At 43.2% G+C, this 24,071-nt stretch overlaps 1 protein-coding gene across 3 annotated transcripts in view; it reads left to right on the top strand.

Annotated features, from left to right (window-relative positions):
* The window catches only part of DOK5 (docking protein 5), a 358,181-nt gene that overhangs the window by 185,043 nt on the left and 149,067 nt on the right, over positions 1 to 24,071 (top strand). Inside the window, exon 1 of one of the 3 annotated variants that reach the window (XM_004759883.3) lies at positions 21,239 to 21,383. The exons of 1 other annotated variant lie outside the window; for it this stretch is intronic. In XM_004759883.3, the coding sequence (XP_004759940.1) occupies positions 21,267 to 21,383 (117 nt within the window). In that variant the 5' untranslated portion in view covers positions 21,239 to 21,266. Of the gene's footprint in view, positions 1 to 21,238; positions 21,384 to 21,670; positions 22,065 to 24,071 lie in introns of those variants that run through there. One more of the 3 variants, XM_045082055.1, reaches the window with a different exon arrangement.

The following is a 24,071-nucleotide window of genomic DNA, read 5'->3' as shown; positions in this document are numbered from 1 at the left end:
GTTTCTACAGTCTAGGAGAACATCAAGATGGCTCATCACTCCTGCCCTTCCTCGCTGCCCAATGATTGGTGTTGATATGTTTCAACTCATCATGTGATTCACAGAAATCAAACAAATGGCTCCTTTTTTTTTTTTTTAAATAAAGGGGCATTTTATGTGATACATGAAAAGGAACATGTCTTGATAATGAACATGTAAATGAAGAAAAATGGCAGGTTTTAAAAAATTATTTAATTAATTTATTTGACCCCGGGCCGGGGCGGGGGGCGTGGGGGACACAAGCAAGGGCAGTGGGGGAGGGAGAAGCAGGCTTCCCTCGGAGCAGGGAGCCAATGCTTAGCAACTGAGCCACCCAGGTGCCCCAAAATGGCAGGTTTTAAACAGAGTACTTATTTTCTAAAAATAAGCATTTCTCTTTATTTAAATCTCAGTCGGAACATGCTGACTCTGTGATGCTTTAAGCCGAAGACTTCCATAACCGGCATCATTACAAGCCCCACAAGCTTTGTTGACAATATAATAGCCGTCTCAGATCATCTGTCTGGAGAACAAATCTTGGATCAAAATAACATATCAGATTTTTAAAATTTATTCTTGAAATAATAATAATACCAGTAGGCTGGATCAAAACAGGCCCAGTAGACATGAAATAAAAACTCTGCCCAGGAGTGTAGGTTTGTACAGTGTCCTCTAGGCTTTGTCTAATTCTAAGATCGTTGGATGCTTTTAATGTAGAAAATCAGTAGTTAGTTGCTGTTTCAACAATATTTAATAACATTCGCAAATTCCACTAAAGCAGAGAGTTCACAGTTAAGGGAATCAGAATGATTTTTTATTTTGTCTTAAATTAGAGGCTGTCGACTATTTGTAAATTCCCCATGTCACAGTGAACTGATAGTATTCATCTATGGTGGTGGTGGGGGGAGCAGCCTTGATTGTTCTCTAGAGGGAAAAACCACATTATCTCTAAGGAAACAAAAGTCAGGCCAGCTCCAACCTCCCGTTCTGGGAAAGAGAGGATTAGGAAGCAGAAGCACTGACCATTATTGAAAGGTTATTTCCGGGAAGAGGTAAAATCGTTACTTCCCTACAGACATCCAATCGAATACACATTAGAGATTTTATTTTATGCATATGAAGGATACCCAGGCTGATGTTATAGCTAGTTCAAAGGGAAAGTCCAACGAGCCGAGATTTATCTAGAGTAAAGAGATAATAATAAAGCTGTAGTCAAAGACAAGGACTGTTTTTTCCAAGAGTAGGAGTGAAGACAGTTGGAACCTCTCCCCCATGAAGACACACTTCACACATGTCTCAGTGATCTACAACTTGCAGAGTCAGAACAGAGCTGGAAACTGATAACTCAGAGAGTGTGCTAGACCTGTGCAGCCTTCCACCGAAGCAGTTTTTAATGCCCTGACGCAGAAACCCATCTCCCTCTGCCCTCTTGTCTTCTGTTTCCCACTACTCCAGTCTTTTGCAACACTAAAACCCAGGATCCAAAGAAATGAAGTCTACAGATTTAGGAGGGGAAAAAAAGAAAAGAATTTTTAAAAAACCCCGAAAACCTCAAAAAACATAAAAACCAAAAATCTAGGCCCAAACACTCACTCTTACTGATTAAGGACAGTGGACACTTTCTCACTGCATATAAACTCCATTTTCCTAGGCAGCCACTGTTAATAATAGACCCTGGTTTTTGAGACTTGAAGATTTTACAATTACTAGAGCCCTCTTTAAAAAGAAAATGGGGGCTCTTGGGGGGCTCAGTCATTGGGCATCTGCCTTCAGCTCAGGTCATGATCCAGGATCCTGGGATTGAGCCCCACATTGGGCTCCCGGCTCAGTGGGAAGCCTGCTTCTCCCTCTCTTACGCCCCCTGCTTGTTTGTACCTCTTGCTGCCTCTCTCTGGCAAGTGAATGGATAAAATCTTAAAAAAAAATTTTAAAAATTAAAAAAATAAAAAGAAAATGTATATAAGATTTTGAATTAGATAAAGGGCAAATACTTACCTCGAATGAGAAAATAAATATGAAAAATAATAAATGATTTAAAAAATCATAAATCACAACTTAAAAGCTTATTTTTAAAAAGCTATATATGCCCAATGTGCAGCGAAATAGCATAGAGTTTATTTTCTTGTTAACAGATTCACGCCTCCGTAGCTCCTTTTTCCCTACAGTTTTTATTCATGTAGCTTCTGATCAGCCTATCATATAATGATGATTTCATGATTTTATTTCTAGAGGGAAAATGGAAAGGTAATTCAGGCTTTTTTCTATTGTGGTCATTTATTTCTGTTCTGAGAGTCATTTTCTGTGCTGTTCCATCTAGATCCATCAGACCTCATTAAGACAAGATGAATCACATGAGCTGGGATGTGATTTAATACGCTTCTACTCAATTTTTGTGTCTTACACACTATGAATTCAGGAATTCTGAAGTATTGTTTCTCAGAATTCCCATCAAGAAGAACGAACGTGTACAGTATGTTTATTGTTATGTATGCTCTATTTTCAAGTGGATTCTCCATGATGGAGACCTTGGATGTCAGAATAGGTGGTCATCTGACTCTGAACATTTCAAGTCTTGTTTCCCATCCATGTCCCACATACCTGTGAGGTCAGGAACATGTTTCCACTTGGATCCACTTCTGTCTTCCCATCTTTGTGTCTTTGTGAGGGAGAGCCAACCCAGTAGACCTAGAGAATCTCTCAAGAAGCAATTCCTACACCAGGACAATGAACACAATGTTAACGCACCAACGATTATGAATCCCATACCTATATCCCACTAAAACCAAAATAAGTGTATCTTAAATTCACCTTCCCCTTAGCCAGATCCAATCACTTTAATAACACCAGAGGACTGGGATGTGTAATAAGCAGGAAGTTGGTGGTGAAGGAAGGGTTCTAACTTAGTTGCGCCTAAACACCTCACTCTCACAAAATATGGAAAAACACAAGAATATATGTTTGTGTGAACATATTGCTAATAACCCTCCCTCATTCCTCACTATATCCCCAGTGTCTTGACCATTACCTGGATTATAATAGGCACTCAATAAATCTCTGCTTAATGATTAAAAAAAAATGCTTAAGGACCAGTATGAAAGGAAGGATATATTTATGGAGGCAGGGTTGGTGCCCTCAGGAGATGCTTGTGTACATAGAAAATACTATTCAAGAGGTTGTTTTGTTTTGTTTTTAAATAGTATTCAATTTATTGAAGTTCAATAGTAGTAAATAATATTCAATTTATTAAAGTTATAATCATAAAAGAAAAACTAACTCTCAGGCTTAAGTTTAGCTCAGAAATGTATTAAGCTTAGCTTGCAAATATATCTGTGAGCTCAATATATTTTAAATCCAGCTAATAGAGTAATGACTTTCATGGGATCTCTGACAAATATTTGGTTTCCCTTACAAGCTTAAATGCCTCAAATATTTTAAACGGCTTTTTAAAATTTAACATATTCACTTTCTTTAAGTGTCTCCCAAGAGACTGTATTAATAAAAACCATCTTTCTGTATAGTTACCATGTCTTTTTAATTTATGAATATTTAAGTTCACAAAAATTTTAAGTTTTAATTTTGTTAATGTATTTCAAACGCGTATGTATAAAGTACATGCAAATTTATTATTTACAGAAAGCTGTTAATACTATGGTTTTGTTACTCTTAAATTTTTAAGACTTAGCTTTAAGGTTTAAGAAATCTATTCCCATTGAAGGGAATATAGTTCTCATTCCCACGAACCAAATGATCTGTGATCGGAGGCTTTGCCCAGAGATTCTGTCCACTATGGGTGACCACCCTGCTGGGGCTCACCGAGTTCCACCTTAATTTCCTCCTGTTTTCGGAACTCCAGAAGGTGACTGAGTAGCCCTATTGCCCTGAATTCAAGTTTCACATTTACCAGTTCATGTCCATTCACAGGCTCTGTGACTCTCACTCAACTTGGTCACTCGATATAATTTTGTATTTGCTTTTTCCTTCCCCATCTTAAAAGTACATGGCATTGCTGTTTGCCGACTCAGACTGAAGCATTTGATGAAATTTTAAAGACAGAGAAATAGAATTTCTACCGAAGGATAAACACTCCTCTGTTGGATGAGCTCGTTTTTTAAAATACATATTCTCAAATTCGTACCACTGATGGAAATGTGAGAATGATATCCGGTTGAATTTTGTGTATTTCACATGGCCTTTGTGTGATTTGCATTTGAGGTCGTTCCACTGCAGCAAATGTCAGTACCTTTCCTAAAAATAAAATCAAAGCCAGCCTCCTGCTATTCGTAAGAATGTGTCAAAGAATTTCAGAGAAGGAAAATGACAGTCCAAAAAACTGCCATGGAACAAAATAGGTGAGATTTCATTAAATGTGATAGTAATCGTCAACACAAATTTTAAAAATAACTCTTTTTTTTTTTTGCTTGCCCCTATTATGATATTATTTCTTAAAAGTTTTTATTGAAATTCCAATTAGTTAACATACAGCACTGGGGGATGTACAGAATTGTCGAATCACTATCTTGTACATCTGAAAAATAACTCTTGATTGACAAGGTGCAGAAGAAATGAATAATAGATCTATGAATTGAAAATCTCAGGTTATGTAAATACATACTCATAGATACTAGAAGAGGTAGGATGGAATGGTATAAAACAATGTGCTAAATTTTCCACCATAGATGTTTATATGCTTATAAAAGCTGATACAAAGGTCAAAAGTGATTATTCAAAGGGCAAGGATGTTGTAAACTCATCACTATCTTTATCATTATAATCTTGTATCATATATCATAATAACAAAAGCCAGAAAGTGGGGGCTCTAGGGGAAATAAAAATAGATTAATTTTTAAACTTGTACAAGAAGTTAGACTTTCGAAAATAGATTAAATGATTAATAGATATTAGTATTAATATTTTTAATATTAATAGATATTAATGTTAATAAACTAATAGATTAAATGCAGAATTGTAAAATTAACAGCCAGAGGGGATTAAAAAGAGGATAGTGTTGACTGCTGACTCCCCAAAGAGATCAAGCCAAGCCAAGTTTATTGTTTATTGCAGTAAGAGACAGCAGAGTCTCTGCAGCATCTCTAGAGGGGAAAGTCAAAAGCGGACGTCGGTGAGGTTGTTGTGGTCTGATTTCAGCGGATCTTTCAGTGCAGGGACCTCACTGGGATTTGGCAAAGTTTGTGATGTCGTTGAGGAATGATGGATGCGGAAAGGTGAACATCTTGAAGTGAGTCGTTCCAGAACAAACAGTAAGTTGAGGAAGCCACTTGAGCAATCTATTGTTCCGTAGGAAGAAGAAACTATTGTTCCTCGTCCTGAAGGGAACAAGGGGAATAATAGTCTATTGTTTCGATAAATGGATTTTCAGCAGATTCCTCAAACAAACAATAAAGTTATTTGCAACTCCATTTTTCTGGGCAAGAATTTCCTGGCATAATAAAGTCATGGTAATGTAGAGAGTAAAGTAGGTTGATGTACAGAAGAGCTGTTGTCGACAGCATTTTTTAATATCAGCATTATTAAAAATTAAAAAGAAAATACAGCTTGTATATAAATGGGGGAAAATGAAATGTAAAAGGAGTAGAAAATCAGAAAACAAAAATTAAGCAGGCAGGAGGAAGAGACAACTTACCAGTGAATGTTAAAAATGAAAATGAGGGGTGCCTGGGTTAAAGCCTCTGCCTTCGGCTCAGGTCCTGGAATCGAGCCCCGGCATCGAGCCCCGGCATCGGGATCTGTGCTCAGCAGGGAGTCTGCTTCCCCCGCTCTCTCTGCCTGCCTCTCTGCCTACTTGTGATCTCTGTCTGTCAAATAAATAAATAAAATATTTTTAAAAAATAAAAATGAAATACATTATCTAGTGAAAAAATGCATTCCGTTATATACTAACTGAATATGGCCATATTTTAACATCACACCTATAGATGAAAAATAAAGGATGGACAGTGATGTCTCAGACCATCACAAGAACATTGCGAGGGTGTATTATATTCATCTAAGACATTAGATTTCAAGGCACAATTTACTGATGTGAAGGAAGCTCATTTCATGTTGGTGTTACAAAACTCAACAAAAAAAATGCAATCATGGATCTTTATGTGCCAAGTGAAAGGGCATGGAAATATATAAATTAGGAACTTTTGCGGATAGAACATAGGAGAAAGAGGAATTAGGAAGTGTGTGGAGTTTGGGGTTAGCACAGGTATTAAGAGAGTGAGTTGGGAGGGGTGTGGGAAGGGGTCACAGCGGTGGAGGGAAGATGAAAGACCGCCAGGGGGTCAGGAGAACGGCCTCCGTAGTCAGGTGTGAGAAAGCAAATCGTAAAGTGAAACCATTTTGAGTATCACTGAGTTGTGTGGTCCAAGGAGAGAATTCACGTACAAAGAATTCAGGATTCCTGGGGCGCCTGGGTGGCTCAGTCAGTTAAGCATCTGCCTTTGGCTCAGGTATGAGTTCAGAGTGCTGAGATCAAGACTGCCTTGGGCTCCCTGCTCAGCGGGGAGTCTGCTTCTCTTTCTCTCCCTCTGCCCTTCTTCCCACTTGAGTTCTCTCTCTCTCTTAAATAAATAAATGGATAGTTTAAAAAAAAAAAAAAAGAATTCATGATTCCTGACAAGCCTACCGGTATTCGGACCCAGCTAGAAATGCAGATTCCATTCAAGAGTGCAAGCAGAGTGGGGGTCCACATTTCTGGGAGTAGACCGAGTTAGGATCTGGAATGTCGCTGGAATGTAAGGTGGCAGCCCATGTGACCTGGCAGGCCAACGTTTCGTATTTTCTGTGGTCCACGACAGAGCACCTCTAAGGTGGAGCTCATGATGAATGAAAATATTACTGAGACGTATCAGTCGGTGTCCCAGGCTTTAGGAAACTCCAGCATCAGAATAGGCAAGCCCCAAACTGACCCTGAGCGTAAGGATAGCGGCTTGGGGCTTAGCCGGACTCTCAGCAGGACAGGGATCCCAGCCTGTGTACGCTGAGCAGACACACCTTCCTCTGTTCCGTGCCCCCCGGGAGCCAGGAAGATGGACAGGTGCGTATAGAGGGGTTCAGCGGAATCAAAACCACATTACTTATTTTATTTTTATTTAAATTCAACTAGCCAACTTCTGACTTCTTTAGTTTCAGATGTAGTGTTTAATAATTATATCAGTTTTGTGTAATACCCAGAGCGCATCACATCATGTGCGCTCCTTAATGCCTGTCCTCCGTCACTTCTCCCCACTCACCTGCCCTCCAGCAACCCCCAAGTTTGTTTCCTACAGTTAAAAGTCTCTCTTGGTTTTTTCTCCTTCTCTGATGACTTCCTGTTCTCTTTTCCCTCCCTTCCCTACAAATCCTCTGTTCTCTTACGTATATTCCATACAGGAGTGAGACCGTATAATTGTCTTTCTCCATTTGACTTATCTCACTCCGCATAATCTCCTCCAGTCCCATCCATGTTGATGCAAAAGTTGGGTATTCATCCTTTCTGATGGCTGAGTAATAGTCCATTGGACATATAAACCACATCATCTTTATCCATTCGTCTGTTGATGGACATCTGGGCTCTTTCCACAGTTTGGCAACTGTGGACATTGCTGCTGTGAATATTGGGGTGCAAGTGACGCTTCAGATCACTACATTTGTATCTTTGGGGTAAATACTCAGTAGTGCAATTGCTGGGTCATAGGGTAGCTCTATTTTTAACTTCTTGAGGAACTTCCATACTGTTTTCCAGATTGGCTGTACTAGCTTGCAGAACCACATTTTGCCACATATTTAGTTTTTAAAAATTTACTTAAAGAATTTGAAAGACGTTGGTCTATTCAATTGGAAGTTTTATAACTCCACAGGAAAAAACTCTCTCTCTCAAAATAAATAAATAAATAAAACATCATCAAAGACTCTTCAGAAGTGAAAATCAAATTCTGTGAAACTAGGAAACACAATATTAATTTTCAAAAGATTTTGTTTATTTGACAAAGAGAGAAAGAGAACACAAGCAGGGGGAGCAGCAGAAGGAGAGGGAGAAGCAGGCTTCCCACTGAGCAGGGAGCCTGATGCAGGACTTGATCCCAGGACGCCGGGATCATGACTTGAGCCAAAGGCAGACGCTTAACTGACTGAACCACCCAGGCTTCCCCACAATATTAAGCTTTTCAGTTCAAGTTAAAAGGAAAAACTAGTTTTTTCTTTCACTGTTATTTTGAAATACTTAAAGGACTCACAGGAAGTTGCAAAGATAGTACAGAGAGGTCCCCTGTACCCTTCACCCATTTTTTTTTAGCAAGTAGGTTTTTTAAATTTGTGAGTTTCAAAACATTGAGTATTAACAGAATTAAATTAAAAGAAAACACGTAGATAATTTTTTTTTTTCCTACAAGTGTCCTGTGTGTGAGTGAGTGAATGCATGCACTCAGTTCCTCCCGGGACACTGAAGAATTCCCACTAACAACAGCTCATACTGGGACACTCTGAGTTTGACCAGTGCTGGGGACATCCAGCTAGAACTCCCCAGTAAACTCTGGGACAGACTGGCTGAGCGTGTGTCCTGCTCTGTCCCCGGTGTGCCCTGCCTGCCTTCCCCCACTCACCAGCACTGAGACCTTGAGCCTGTCTCTTAACCTGTGCACCACCGCTCTCTCACGGGTGACTGGATGGTGACAGCAGTCACTGCCACACTGGGTTGTCGGGGGGTTTGGTGAGCGGAGGCGTCGCAAGCTCCAGGCTTGTGCTTGGTGCACTTCTGTTCTGACTCAGCCTGTACGCCGCTGTTCTTATACCTCTGGGTATAACCTGGGAGCAAGGTCGCAGTTCGGACATGTATTTGGGAAGCATATGGCAAGAAGAGCCTAAAGAATTTGTGTAGAATGAGAAATAAGAGAGAAGTCTACGGACTCCCAAAGAGCACCAGCATTTAATTTTTTTTTTTTAAGATTTTATTTTTATTTATTTGACAGAGAGAGATCATAAGTAGGCAGAGAGGCAGGCAGAGAGAGAAGAGGAAGCAGGCTCCCCACTGAGCAGAGAGCCCGATGTGAGGATGTGAGGATGAGGGGCTCGATCGCAGGACGCTGAGATCATGACCTGAGCTGAACGCAGAGGTTTAACCACTGAGCCACCCAGGCGCCCCAAGAACACCAGCATTTAAGGCATAGCAAAAGGAGAGGATCCTGGACAAAAACAAAAACAAAAAGCAACTAAACAAAAAGCCCCCCAAAAGAAGGAGCACTCTTAGATGAGGAAAGAACATTCATATGCAGCCATGATCACAAGGGAGTGGACATTGGGACAAGGATATAATCAAGGATCCAAAAGCTGACCCACATGCGGGAACTGGATCTATGACAGGTGAGACCCCACAGATTGATGTGGAAAGAGGAACATCGTCGGTGGTTTCACGTGGAAATAAACGAATTGGATTCCAGTCTTCCATGACACAGTCATTCACAATGAATTAAAGACTTAAAAGTGAAAAGCAAAACTTTCAAGCTGCTGGAAAACATATTGTAAAATATTTTGTGACATTAGAATCCTGAAAGATTTATCTAAAAAGACACCAAAGTGACTATGACAGAAATGATCAAGAAGTTTGACTCCATTAAAAATTAAAATGACTTGTGTGAGACTGGTGAATCAAGAACCCATGCCCCTGAAACAAATAATACATTATATGTTAACAAAAAAATAAATTAAATAAAATAAATAAAAAATAAACTATACAATTTGAACGTATTTTCATTTGAAATTCAAATTAAATGTCTAAGATTTTACAAGCAAAATAATTTGTTCTCAAGAAAGTTATTTTTCTTTTAAAATACTAAAATGTATTAAAAAGTAAATATAAATTATAATCAATAAACTTAAAAAATTTTTAAAAATTAAAACTACCATTCATTAAAAGGCACCATAAAGAAAAAGAAAAGATGTCAGGCCAGGAGGTTTATTTATTTATTTATTTATTTATTTTTATGGACATATAATGTATTTTTATCCCCAGGGGTACAGGTCTGTGAATTGCCAGGTTTACACACTTCACAGCACTCACCATAGCACATACCCTCCCCAATGTCCATAACCCTACCCCTCTCTCCCTCCCCCCTCCCCCCCAGCAACCCTCAGTTTGTTTTGTGAGATTAAGAGTCACTTATGGTTTGTCTCCCTCCCAATCCCATCTTGTTTCATTTATTCCTCTCCTACCCCCCTAACCCCCCATGTTGCATCTCCACTTTCTCATATCATGGAGATCATATGATAGTTGTCTTTCTCCAATTGACTTATTTCACTAAGCATGATACCCTCTAGTTCCATCCACGTCGTCGCAAATGGCAAGATTTCATTTCTTTTGATGGTTGCATAGTATTCCATTGTGTATATATACCACCTCTTCTTTATCCACTCATCTGTTGATGGACATCTAGGTTCTTTCCATAGTTTGGCTATTGTAGACATTGCTGCTATAAACATTCAGGTGCACGTGCCCCTTCGGATCACTACGTTTATCTTTAGGGTAAATACCCAGTAGTGCAATGCTGGGTCATAGGGTTGTTCTATTTTCAACTTTTTGAGGAACCTCTTTGCTATTTTCCAGAGTGGTTGCACCAGCTTGCATTCCCACCAACAGTGTAGGAAGGTTCCCCTTTCTCTGCATCCTCACCAGCATTTGTCATTTCCTGACTTGTTAATTTTAGCCATTCTGACTGGTGTGAGGTGGTATCTCATTGTGGTTTTGATTTGTATTTTCCTGATGCCAAGTGATGTGGAGCATTTTTTCATGTGTCTGTTGGCCATCTGGATGTCTTCTTTGCAGAAATGTCGGTTCATGTCTTCTGCCCATTTCTTGATTGGATTATTTGTTCTTTGGGTGTTGAGTTTGCTAAGTTCTTTATAGATTTTGGACACTAGCCTTTTATCTGATATGTCGTTTGCAAATATCTTCTCCCATTCTGTCAGTTGTCTTTTGGTTTTGTTAACTGTTTCCTTTGCTGTGCAAAAGCTTTTGATCTTGATGAAATCCCAATAGTTCATTTTTTCCCTTGCTTTCCTTGCCTTTGGTAATGTTTCTAAGAAGATGTTGCTGTGGCTGAGGTCGAAGTGGTTGCTGCCTGTGTTCTCCTCAAGGATTTTGATGGATTCCTTTCTCACATTGAGGTCCTTCATCTATTTTGAGTCTATTTTCGTGTGTGGTGTAAGGAAATTGTCCAATTTCACTTTTCTGCATGTAGGCCAGGAGGTTTTTATAACACTTAATAACTGACAAAAAGTCGTTAGCTAGAATACACTAACAAAAATACAGTAATGTTCGACCCCACTTTCACCAGAGAAGGAAGTTTAAGATCTCATGTTGATATCCAGAGAGAAGAGCATTCTAGCCAGAAGAAGTGCAAAGGCTCTGAGACAGATATCTGCGTGTCTTGTCGAAAAATAGCAAGAAGGCCAGTGCGCTCAACCCACTCTGTTTATATGCCAAATAAAGACAGGTAAGAGTCTAGATCATTATTTCCATGTCTTGTAATTTAATCTTTGACTTAAGAAGCCAGCCAGCAAGATGCTTCATAAGAAAAAACTAAAATATTTAATCATATAGGACAGATTAGAGTGACCAAATGAATTTTGAGATTAAATATTTTGATTTTGATTAAATATTTATTTGATATGCACATATCAAATAAATATCTGATAAATATTTATATTGAATTTTGATTAAATATTTAATCATATAGGGGTTGGTTACAGTGACCAAATGGATTTTGAGAGAAAGGGACAAAGTATAATATGAGCAAAATTTAAGATGTTTTAGGCAATTCAATATTTAATTTATCAGGACCATATTAAGTAAGCATCAGCTCAGGGCCAGGCCCTCTGTTAGGGACTGAGTGAGAATCAAAGAGAAGAAGGAAAACCCAGACCTAGAAGGAGCCACATGCCTCGGTAACTAATAAGGAGAAGTGATAGACAATGTAACATGTGACGTCATAGTGAACATAATGTTTATTTGTTGACTTCTCACGCTCCAGACACAGAGCCTTCAACACAAGCTTAACCATCCCCACAGTAATCCTAGATGGTTGGTATTATTTATCCCCAATTTGAAGATGAGGAAATGAAATAGAAGGGAGAGTAAGTCATTTGTTTAGAGCAGGGTTTCCCAACAGCGGTGGTATTGGCACTTGGGGCTGGGTGATTCTCCGGCGTGGGGCTGTTCTGTGGATTGTAAGATGTTCAACGGCCTCCCTGGCCTCTGCCTACTGGAAGCAAGTAGCTCCTCTCTCCCCATGGTTACGACAACCCAGATGTCTGCAGACCAGTTATCTCCTGGGTGATGAAAGGGTCCGGCTCGGGGAACACTGGGGTGGGACTTCAAACCGACTCTTTTTGACTCTAACGGCCAGAGTTGCTGGTTGTTTCTGTTTGTTTGCTTAGACTTCTTTATCAAGTGTACAATGTCTCTACGAACAGGAGTATCTTGGGTCCTACCCACTGATGTTTAACTGCCTTCATTGAAGGCAATATGGTGTTGACCTCCAGATGGCTCCCACCAGAGGAAGAGATGCAGTGAAGGCACGGCAGACATTGTCTGAGGTTCCTACCATTTGTTCAGTATCTCGGGTAATGATATCCCATGAAATGATAAATAACAGCCTGCAGACACTGTTTGTGTTGCTTCAATTTCATTCACTCATTCCCTCGTTCGTTCATTCATTCATCGATGCCCACCTTGCCCGAGGCACTGAGGCTCATCGTGGACAAGTCAGAAAGGTTCCTCCTGCTCAGTTTCGTAGAAGGTGGGGAACAGACGGGAGACATGGTAACGTATCGTTCAACAAGGGAATGTCAATTTGTCATACGCATTTTGAAAAAATAAAATGGTTTTATGAGGGCGGGTGACTTGGCTAGAAGGAGCGTGTGAACTGGGATTCAGAGATCATGAGAGGCTTCTCAGAGGAGGTGACATAAGCTGCGGCATAATAACAAGAAGGAATCAGTCCTGTGAAAATCTGAAGGGAGAGTTTGTGAAGAGAGGAACAAGGAAAGGTTAAGACGTGGAGGTGGGAGCATGTTATATCTCGGGAACGGAAAGGTCTTTATGGATGAGAGGGGAACCTGCAGGGCAAGAGGTAGCTGACATCAGGGAGGTGCAGGAGGACCCACCCATGGGCATGTTTGACCTTGCCGGACAAGGAGGGGTGTGGCTTGTAGTCTCTGTGCGCGCTGAACGTGATCTTCCTGAAGTCGCTTCAAGAGGAAGGCCAGGTGCAGTCCTTCTTTGAGCTAAACTGCGAAAGCAATGTCCTGGGTGTCCCTGCCGCTATCAGTTTTATGTTTTATGTTTGCAGTGATTTAAATGGACTGATGTAAGAGTTAGGAGTTTGAAGCTTACAAGGGAAATCAAAGAAATATTTAAAATATATTAGTTCAGTTTGTTGTTCTCCCTGCAGAGCTTCTGCGAAACAGACTTTTTATTGCACTTGTTCCTTAGAAGGTCTGTTGAGTGTTTGAATTCATAAAGAGAGCCCACAAGCAGCTCTAGTGTTTAAGAATTTTGATATTGTCAAGGACTGTCAGTGATTGTAGATTTTTTTAAGAAGGATTTTATTATGGTGGTCATCTCCTTTCATGTTTTAGGCATAACAGTTTCATGCCTATTGCTGGTAATGGGATAAAATGGAAATAATTTAGACGTCCATCAGTAGAGAAAGGAGAAATAAAACGTATTATGGTCAAATGATCACATTTGTGATTCAGCAGGTTAATGACTTAGATCTGCATGGATCAACTGTGCAGGTCTCCGTGAAATGAGGAGGGGAAAGGTAAATTGTAGGACAATAGGTGTAGAAAAATGTGATTTTTTCCTCCCGATCTATATTGAGATATAATTGACACATTATGTTGAGTAAGTTTAAGGTGTACAAGTGTTGATTGGATACATTTATATATGGCAGAATGATTACCCCCAGAGCATGTCTTCTGTCTCATACCACAGCATGGTGATATGAGACAGAAGGGACATGAAAATACTTTGGGGGATGGAAGATACATTTATTGCCTCGATTATGGGCATGACTTTGCCAGTGTACACGTATGTCAGAACATGTATGTCAGGAAATTTTACATTTCACATACCGTGGTCTGCTGTCTGTCGATTACACGTCTGTAACAAGCCATTACGAACCCGTTGTGGTTGGTCGTTGATCTGAACGGCTAGGCCGGCAGCAACTTTTCTTCCTTACTAGGACATACAAGGTGGTGGTCCACTTTGAAACGAAGGGCCTCTGAGATTTTTTGTCAACTACAGCAGTAAATGCCTTTGGTCTGAGATTCCGGTGGCTGAACTTTTGGCTATTTTCAGCTAAAAACATGCTAACGGACAAAATAGGAAATACTAGCGGGGGAAGATGTCAGGGAGACTGTGCATCTGTGTTTAGCCACGTTAAGATGCTAGGATGTTGGGATGACTGGGGACCCCCAGCCATTTCCTTGTGGGTCACTCTGTGCACTCCGGCTTTTTTCTCTGATCCAGTCTTCAAGCCAGCAGCCCTCTGCCCTTGCTGGACACTCCGGCACTGAGCCTGGCTCATGGCTTCCCAGAGTACAACCTCCATTTTCCCGCTTGTCCATCTTCTTGTAAAGCCAAGGGCCTGTGACTCAGCTCTGGCCATTGAGATAGAAGTAGAATTGATGCGTGCAGCTAATACAGTCACCAGCTGAAGAAAGGCGTCCTTAAACTTACCAGTGGAGCTGTCTGTCATATTTTTTGGTCCATGTTGCTGTCTTTTTTTTTTTTTTTTCCTTGCCTTACAATTCATCGACCCAGGAAGTATGTTTTCAAAATAAAACCATCCCAGACAAAATTCACTGAATTGTATTTTATGAGTGAGGTGAAAATGTTGCCTGTTTGGACGCCACCGCTGTCACCGGCCGAGCCCCATTCTGACGCAGGCTGCTTCTGTGTCTTTGGTCGCGTCATTCAGGCTTTCTGCTTCGGGTCCCTCGGCTGCGAAATGCGGATAATATGACAGGGCTCATGAGTGCTGTGAGGATTAATTAACACTGGCAAAGCATTTTGAACATAAGACGTTGCCCTCTGCACACGTTTTATCCGGGGACTTCAACGGACCGCATCAACGAGGCCGGTCCCTTTATCTCTGTTCTCCAGATCATGTTGTGAGTCTCTCGGGGAACTAGGGAAACAGCCCCGCGAAGACCTCTGGACTATTGACCTTCTGATCTTCTTGCCACGACCCTGGATACATGCTTCATTTTGAAAAGGGGCTCTGTGAATGCCAAGTGTCTTTGTCATCTACTTCCTTCTCTTGGTCTTCTTTCATGCGTTGGCCTAGATCTTCCTGGATTAGCTCTGCACTGACCTACAGCGGGGAGGGCTCTTCTCCTCAGAAAAGAAACTCGAATATCTGGGAGAGCCTAACGATCACAAGACTCCTTTTTTTTTTTTTTTTTGGTATTCTAAATCAAGTTCACTAGAAGGTTAGTTTTGCTTTTGTGTCCTTGGTTATAAAACTCAAGACATGAGGTCCACCCGTGCGGGAATAGTCATCCTACTTTTAGAAGTTGTATTTAGGATTTATTTATTTAAAAAAAAAAATAAAAGGCACACAAGAGAAAGTTGACATCTCCAATGCTCCCACAACAAATAACTACCACTACTATTTTAGTGCAGATATATTCGACTTTAGTTTTTTTGTTTGTTTTTTTTTTAACCCATTTTTTAGAAACCAGGCCCTCCTTCGTAGATCATCTACAATACACTGAGAAACCCTGTTATCTTCCAGGACTCATTCCCCAATACCCACTTTTCATTCTCCAAATCCAGTCACTCCGACCTTCTGGGCTAGATGTTCCAGATGGTCTTCTGTCTGGGCCACATGACCCCTGTTGTCCTTTTCCCCACCATCCTGTCTGCCATCCCTCAGAGCAGAGCACCTTCTCCTTCCTATCCCAGCGTCTAATTTCTCCACCCCCCCATCTCCCAAAGGGGTCAGGTCCTGTCTCTTTGTCCTTCCTCAAGCAGCATCATGTAACTTGCCTCTGTGCGTAATTTGGTACATATTTGAGTATTTTTTTAAATGTCTGTGCTCCTGATGGCTCGCCACCCCCTCAAGCTCAGTCTGGTCCTTTCCTGTCTGCTTCACTGGCTCCTCAGCGCCTAGGGAGCCTGGCTCAGATGATAGTTGCTGGATGAATGAATGAGAGGGAATATCCTTTATGTGCATTCTAATGGCTGTGGTATGGCTTTGTAAGAGAATGGTAAATGTTGACTCTTCCTGTTGACTCGGTTTCAGCAGAAGCCTCAAAAGCCCAGTGCGGGGGGTGGGGGGGTAGGGGGAACATTAGAAAAGTTTCTGAAGCCAAGTATTACACCCTCTGTGCAGAAATTGCAAAAAGAACAGCAGCAAACCATTTTGTCTGCATTCGTTGACCATGCACCCCCAGCTAAATAAGCCACTGCGATTCAAGAATTTAAAGAAGGAAGGTTCTTTGGCAGAGAGTTGGTTTTCTTCTCCCCATGAGACAAGGAGGGAAGATCTCTCCCCTTACTCTATAGCAGGGGAGTGATTTTCAAGTGGATCACTCTTGATCACTAGACATAAGTCTCTAGAAGCATAGAGGACACAAGGACTGGTGGTAGACCCAATCCTTAATATTCTAAACGTGGAGGCCTGGGGTTAGCTGGTTGACTTGTCTTGAGGCAGAGCTAAGAGCAGTAGCCGCCCTGGGAGTGAACTGACCATTCACTGGCATGGACGATACTGAGTAGAGTTTTTCCTTTGACCAGGTAGGGCTCATCGTAGAATAAATCCACCAGGAGAACCAACTGCAAGGGCAAAAACCCAACATGGACCTGGAGCTTGAGACTCTGGGGTGTTCACAGCCCGTCCGAGAAGGACATTGGAGATAGAGTTCTTAGCGGGTGCATCTCTAAGGAACTCAGAAAAGCTTCTTGACAGAAAGAGCAAACATTTTATGTCTTTGCCCAGAGGGCATCACCTCCAAGGCAAAACTTGGAGCAAGCAAAACTTTCCTTTTCTTCCACACCACCCCCCTACCCCGAGCTCCATGGAAGCCTATAGTTATTACACAGAAGAGGGGGCAGAGCAGAAAACCAGTGAAGGAGCCATCTCCTAGCCCTACCCTCCCAGTCCTGAACTGGGTTAAGGGATAAAACTTAAATCGAATGATATTCAGTGTTATACGGCTATTAGACTGAGATGACTCTTTATGACCTCCTAGTTGCCAAAAAAGCCAGAGACCTTCTGGAAACTTCATTCAGGTTTAGAGAAACAAATTTTCAATAAGCAAAGTTTAATGGGAAAAGATCATACCAGGTAGATCCCAGTTCCTTCAGATATTTGCTTACATGTGTGTACCTGCTTCCATGTAAAATATATGTTTAGATGCAGACATATTAACATACGTGTAGATAATATGAAGATAGTTTTCCATATTATCATAAATAACGCTGCTGTGGATATTCTTGTAACTAAATCTTTGTGCCTTTGGATGCATTTCCAGAACTGGATAAGCAATTATGAAAGTTTTTTAAAATCTCTGATAGATACCACTATGCTTCAAAACAGTTGTATCAACTGATATAAATTTATATTTTCAGTGGAAGGTTCATTTCTCTTTTCTTAAAGATTTTTGGTACAGGTCTTTAGAAGTAGATTTTTGTATTTGGTCTTAGCACTTCCAGTCCAGTGTCCAGTCCACTTCCAATCTATTTTTTATTCATCAGAGAGAATAATATTTAAAAAAAATACAACTTTCCTGGGGCGCCTGGGTGGCTCAGTCAGCCAAGCATCTGACTCTTGGTTTTGGCTCAGGTCATGATCATTCCTGAGATCGAGTCCTGTGTCAGGCTCCATGTTCAGCACGGAGTCTGCTTGAGATTCTCTCCTCTGCCTCTGCCCCTCCCCCTGTGCGCTCTCTCTCTCTCTCAAATAAGTAAATAAATAAATCTTTTATATAGAACTTTCCTGCATTTTTGGCTTTCTCAAGGGCTCTTCATTCTAGCTGGAATGCACTTCCCCAACGTTGTCCATAGATTCTTCCCATCTTTCGCATCTTAGCTTAAATGTCACCTCCTCAGAGAAGCCTTCCCTGACTCCTTCTTACTGAAAGTAGGGCTGTTTATTATCTTCCCCCACAATAACATACCACTTCTGTTCCTTAAACTGTCACCGATAGTTATCTAAACTGTTTATCTGCTTGTTTTTTTCTCTCTCCAACTGGGACTACAGGCTGCATGTGGACAAGCTTGTGTGTGTGTGTGTGTGTGTGTGTGTGTAATCTTATTGTGGACAGACCCCACCCAGAGCAGGTGCTCGGTCAGTATTTTTTGAAGGCAGGACAGAAGCAATGAATCAATGAAAGACAGAAGCAGACCTGCTTCCAGGTTTTCTCTCAGCTGATTACTGTGTCATCTTCCAAGTCATCCTTCCTTGGCTGGGTAAGGACTGGTGGAGAGGGAGCTGGCCGCCCAGCAAACAAGCTCTCTCCTTGGTGATAGCCAAATCATTTTCATTAGCACGGTCTCTCCTTGCCAGAGGAAAGGCTGTCTGTTTCTGGCCTCGCAGCAGGCGACGGAGCCAAAGCTCAAGCTATTTTTGGTAAAGACATCGGACGAGTGCCATTTCAGCCTCTGCCTTGGTACTTTGTGGCACTTGGTGAAAGTAACACCTCCTTGGGCCAAGCGTGGGAGCCCATCATCTATTCTGGAAAAGTGCAGAAGCCTCTGGATTTCTGCACGTAATTTTCTGTCCTGGAGAGTCTTACAATAATAACAATAATGATAATAATTGGCTGAATGGGATACAGAGGGGATGGCATGAGTCATTCATATTTCAGGCTTGAGTGGGTTCCCACTTTGAAAATGGTGCAGTGGGGGGAACTGTGGGTTAATTCCTGGCTCTGCAGTGTGACAAGGTTTTGTTCCTTATCGACAAGATGTCCGAAGAGGAGCAAAGTGCTACTGCATGTAATTCATTCTGATCTCACACTTACTTCATTTTAATGCAATCAACTCTTAGTCCCCCAGCTTAGACGGAGAGCAGGGGATTAAGTATACTCAAAATGAGTATGAGTACCACTGTTGGCAGAAGGGAGTCTCAATGCTGAGCAAACAAACAAATAAGCTTGAAGGGTTGGAAATGAGTTAAAAACAGGGATTGAAATAATGAGCTTTAAAATGACTAATTTATTTATTTATTTGTTTGTTTTTGAGAAAGAGAGCAGGGGGAGGGGCAAAGGGAGGAGAAGAGCACACTCTGCACTGAGCTCGAAGCCCTATGCGTGGCTTGATCTCAGGACTCCGAGGTTACAACGTGAGCCAAAATCAAGAGTAGGAGGGTTCACCAACTTAGCCACCCAGGTGCCCCAAATAATGATTTGTGCGTGTGTGTCACCCTTCTCCCCAGTGAAACTGAATTGTATGTGACTGTATGTCCATTTGCCAGCATATAGTGGTGTGAGTTGTGCACTGTGCAAGTCTATCAGCACAACTTACATTGTATATCTCTGAATTCCTCTTTTCCTCTTCTGCCATGGTTGTGTATTACACGATTTGGACAAGTACAAGTGACTGTCCATCGTGTGACATTTAAGGGTTTGATTTAATGAAAAACAAACCAATAAAACCATATATTGGGTTCCTTCCTGCAGTTTAAAAAAAAAAAATCACCCGTCTTTTCCCAACCAGTTTGATATTTTCTAGTTTGATTCTAGTTTCTTCATGTCTGGCTTAATTATTTATGGATATGGATTATATTCAACATTAATCATCATGAGATGTATTTCTCAGTTTCTGGTTTTGTCAGTAATTACTTCTTTTTTCTTGAGCCATTCACCTCTAGGCCCTTATGCCTCCATTCCTTCATTCTTGGTTTCTGTGATACGGTTGATTTGGTGTACAGAGATGTGTTGGACAAATACCTTCCATGAACACGTCTATGGCGTGGCAACCATGGACAGTATTTTTTTTAAGCTCTAAGCCTTCAAAAAGAACTCACCGAATGATTTTATCATTTCGTCCTTCTTTGGTGAGAGATTGAAACTTAAAACTTCATTTACAGCAAATGACAGCACCATGGCAGAGCAAATGATTTATTAGATAATAAAAAGAGTTCTCCTCCCGGAATGTTTGCCTTTTGACTGTCCCAACTTACTCTCAGGCCTCCTATGACACATTCTTGGGTGATTCTCTTCCTTATCTGACACCTACCAAACCAAAGTGACTAAAAGCTAGTGTTCTTGGCCGGAAAGGAAAGATTTACATAAGCTTAGCTTGAAAGGTCTTCAAATCTCATCTGGTCAAAGTGGTCAGCACTCAGTAAAGGAACTTTCTTCTCCCTAGCTCTGAGTAGGGTCATCCAACCTCAGCTTGGTCCCTTCTGTGAACAAGAACTATTTCTGATGGTGTCTTTGTGCCTTTGCAGTTAGGGCAAATTAGAAAGATCTTCCTTGAAGGAAGCAAGCCACCTCCCTCATGACCTCTGCTTTTCAGAAGGGCTATAGGACCAAGCTGGTGTCACACACATCCTCCTTCTGTCCCTGTCCTGCGGTACCTGGAGCAAGTCTCAATTTGCTGGAGCTTCAGTTTCCATGTGTGCGACAGTAGGGATCTCATTATGACATGTACGTGATAGTACTTATTTCATTATTCCTTTAACAGGATTAGGACCCCGTCTAGCAGCCTGGTGCCCCTTACATGTCAGTGGGTATCAACCCAAGCATGCTTCAGGAGGGTCGTGCAGTTGGGGCAGTGAGTCCAAAATCTGTCTCCCCTCTTCATCTTACTCTATAGGCAGCACCGCTTAATGGTTTTCAGGGTGAGCTCCATTGCTAGGCTACTGGGGCATACATATGGGCCTGGTATTTACATAAGGGAGGACGAACCTCATGGGTGCAGGGGAGTTTAAGTGAGTTAACCCGTGCGTGCGGTTTAGAGCCTTCCTGGGCACCAGACTTTATCAAGCACCTGCTCCGGACGAGGCTTTGGGGGTACACATATCAATGAGGCCAAGGGTTAGCCCCTGGGAAACTTACATTCGGGCGGGAAAGACAGGCTCAAACACGGAAAATGTAGCAAATGATATCACCAGGATGCCAAGGAAACCGGCGGAAGCTCGCTCTGTAGCTTAAGGTAGGGCAGTATCCCTCCCCGCCTATGCCAAGGTCAGGGCAAACCATGGCAACACCGCCACCCGCTCAACAGAAAATCAGCCCTTCTCGGGAAAGCGATGGGGCCGAGAGGCGGGGTGGGCGGTGGCTGTGATCCAGTGGAATCTCCTCTCCTCCAAAAATCAAACACCGGAGCGAAAGGACAGGGCGCGTGCTCCCGGCAGGCTGTCCGCGAGGTGCGGGGGCGGGCCGGGCGCGCTCGGGGTCCGGGAGGAGGGGGCGGATCGGAAGGGGAAGCGGGTCGGGCCAGGTGGGCGGGAGAGGAGGGGAGGGGTGCGGCGCGCCCAAGGGGTGTCAGCCCGCGGGTGGCCGCGGCCGGGCGCTGGGACCCGCGCGGCTCCTCCTCCTGGGGGCGGGGGCCCACCCCACCCCTCCGCGGTCCTCCGTCGCGTCCCTCCACCTCCTTCTCCTCCTCCTCCCCTCCCCCCTCCTCCTCCCCTCCCCCCTCCTCCCGGGCCCCTGGAAGAGGCAGGGCTGGAGCCCCGAGCCGCCGCCGCTCCTCCTCCCGGCAGGCCGGCGGATGAGTCAGCTGACGGCGGCGCCCCAGCCTCTCCCCGCCGCGCCGCGCGCCCCGCGCTCCCGCGAAGTGGCTGCGAGCCGGCCGCCCACTTTCGGGGTTTGGGGGACAGACAAAGTGATGCGCGCCTTCTAGAGCCGCGCCGAGCCGCCGCCGGAGCCGCTTCGCCGCGTCAACTTTCTCCCCCCACGTCCGCTCCGGACCCGGCCCTGAACCCGCCCCTGAGCCGCTTCGGCTGCGGGCGCCTGGGCGAGGGGGGTCCCGGCCGTCCAGGATGGCTTCCAATTTTAATGACATAGTGAAGCAAGGGTACGTGCGGATCCGGAGCAGACGCCTGGGGGTAAGTATCGAGCCTTTCCCCTCCCCTGCGCTTCTCCGGGTGCGTTCGATTGTCTCCATCCTCCGCCCGCATCCCCGGAGGCCGGCGGCAGAGTCCGCGGCCGCGGGCGGGCGGAGGGCGCGGCGGCTTCTCGGCCGACAGCCACGTCGCCTGCGGCTGCCCCTGCCAGGCCGGGGCTCGGTGTGTCACGGGTCTATCTTTATCTCTCGGATGACTTGGCTTTCTGATGGTGGCCGCGTGTTCGGCTTCGGGAGCCGCTGGAGCCCAGCGCCTGGAAATAAATATTTCTCGGTAGCCAAGGGAGTCGGAGCCCCGAAAGCCGGCTGCGGGGGCTGAGCCTGCCGGATGCCCCCGGTGCCCCTCTTCCTCTTCCCACTCGCCGCCAACTTAACTTTTCCAGGGGATGCATGCGAGGCTGAGAAGGAGGGCAGGCGCTCTCGCCGTGAGCAAGGTCGGGGACCCTCTGACCCCAGGGAGGATTTGCTGCTCAGCCGAAGGGCTCTTCCGGCGTCGGGTCCTGGACCATGACCCGCCGCTGTCCCAGGTGTGGGCCGCGGCGGTGTGGGCTGGTCCTCGGGCCAGGCCAGCTCGGGGTGGCTGCCCGAATCGGAGTTTTCTCTGGTCCTTATCCGGGCTGGTGGATTTCTGTGGCCGGAATACACACAGGAAGCCCACTGGAAGATTCTTCGGGGTGGAACCTAACACCTGGTGCAGAGCGGGCTCTCCCTAAATGTGGACCACGAGAAAGAATGAATGGGTCTGGGGGTACTTGTTGGGGACCGAGGTTGGCACAGGGATGGCTTCTCTCTTCAAACTCCTCTTGTGCTCCATTCTCTTTGCTCCGCCTTGATAGGACTTCAGAGAGAACTCATTTTGCTTCTCTTTGAGATTGAGTGATGAGACGGAGACGATACTGGAATGATTTTTTCTCCCCAGATTCCAACCTATCTCATTTCCCTTTGTTCTTGTGTCAAATATTGTTGCTGGTTTTGTTTGTTTGTTTGTTTGTTGGGTGTGTTTGGATGCTGGCATTGCGGGGGCAGAAAGTTTACTTTAGTAACGTCTGAAATCATATCCCCAATGATGTTCAGTGGCCACACTGGGAGTATATTACAGTGATAAACGGAATCTCTTTCCCCGCAAATACATGTCATTAGCACCTTTCTGTGCCTTGGTTTTGGTACTTTCCTATGCGTTAGATAATTTTACTGAAAATTGAAAAGAAATTTCAAAGTGCTAACCAGCGAGGGAGGATGAGAGGAAACATCTGTAATTATTAGAAACTCTTGCCTGATTTGTTTTGACCCTTTGCAAGCTTGCTTGCTTTTTTCCCCTGCTGGTTACCATGTTTCAGCAATTATGTCCCATGCTCTTGTGAATATATACATATATAATTAGGAAGAAATGTAACAGAATTTACCAGTCCCTATCAGCCCTGTGCAGGTTTCTTTGATCTTTTCTGCCATGCACATATTCTCATCAGCAGGAGCTACTACTGTTAGGGTACTTACTTAACTTAGTGACTCATGCAAAGGGCAAGAAATAATAGGAGTTTTATGTTTATGATAACCTTAAGGGACAACTGAGTTGTTACCGTTTTAAAGGGAGCACTAAAAACACCATTCTAATTTTAGATTTACTCCACCAAGTCAGTTGAGGAAATTGATAGGAGACATTCATTCTGTGTTAGGGAGCATTCCGATAGGAGGAAGACATGCATTATTAATGCACAAAATGTGAATTATTCATAAGGATCAGGGTGTATGCCAAATTGTGACACGTGGTGATTTATTTGAAAGACTAGTTATCCTAGCTTCCTAGTTTATGGTAATTGAGATTATTTTTCTGTATTATTACAGCTGACATAATATGGTCCTATAAATATTGTGCCAATGTTTACAGACAGATATTTGAAGCAGAAGGAAAGGAAATACAATTTAGTTTGTACTCATTTTATATTGTACATAGTGTATACTGGATGCCAGCAAGCAGTCTCCTTTCTCAGGA

Source organism: Mustela putorius, unplaced genomic scaffold (genome assembly GCF_011764305.1).
Source record: "Mustela putorius furo isolate JIRA1106 unplaced genomic scaffold, ASM1176430v1.1 tig00000592_pilon_pilon_pilon, whole genome shotgun sequence".
NCBI classification, from domain to species: domain Eukaryota; kingdom Metazoa; phylum Chordata; class Mammalia; order Carnivora; family Mustelidae; genus Mustela; species Mustela putorius.
Note: the sequence above shows the minus strand (reverse complement) of the source record. Positions and strands in the feature narration are given on the sequence as shown.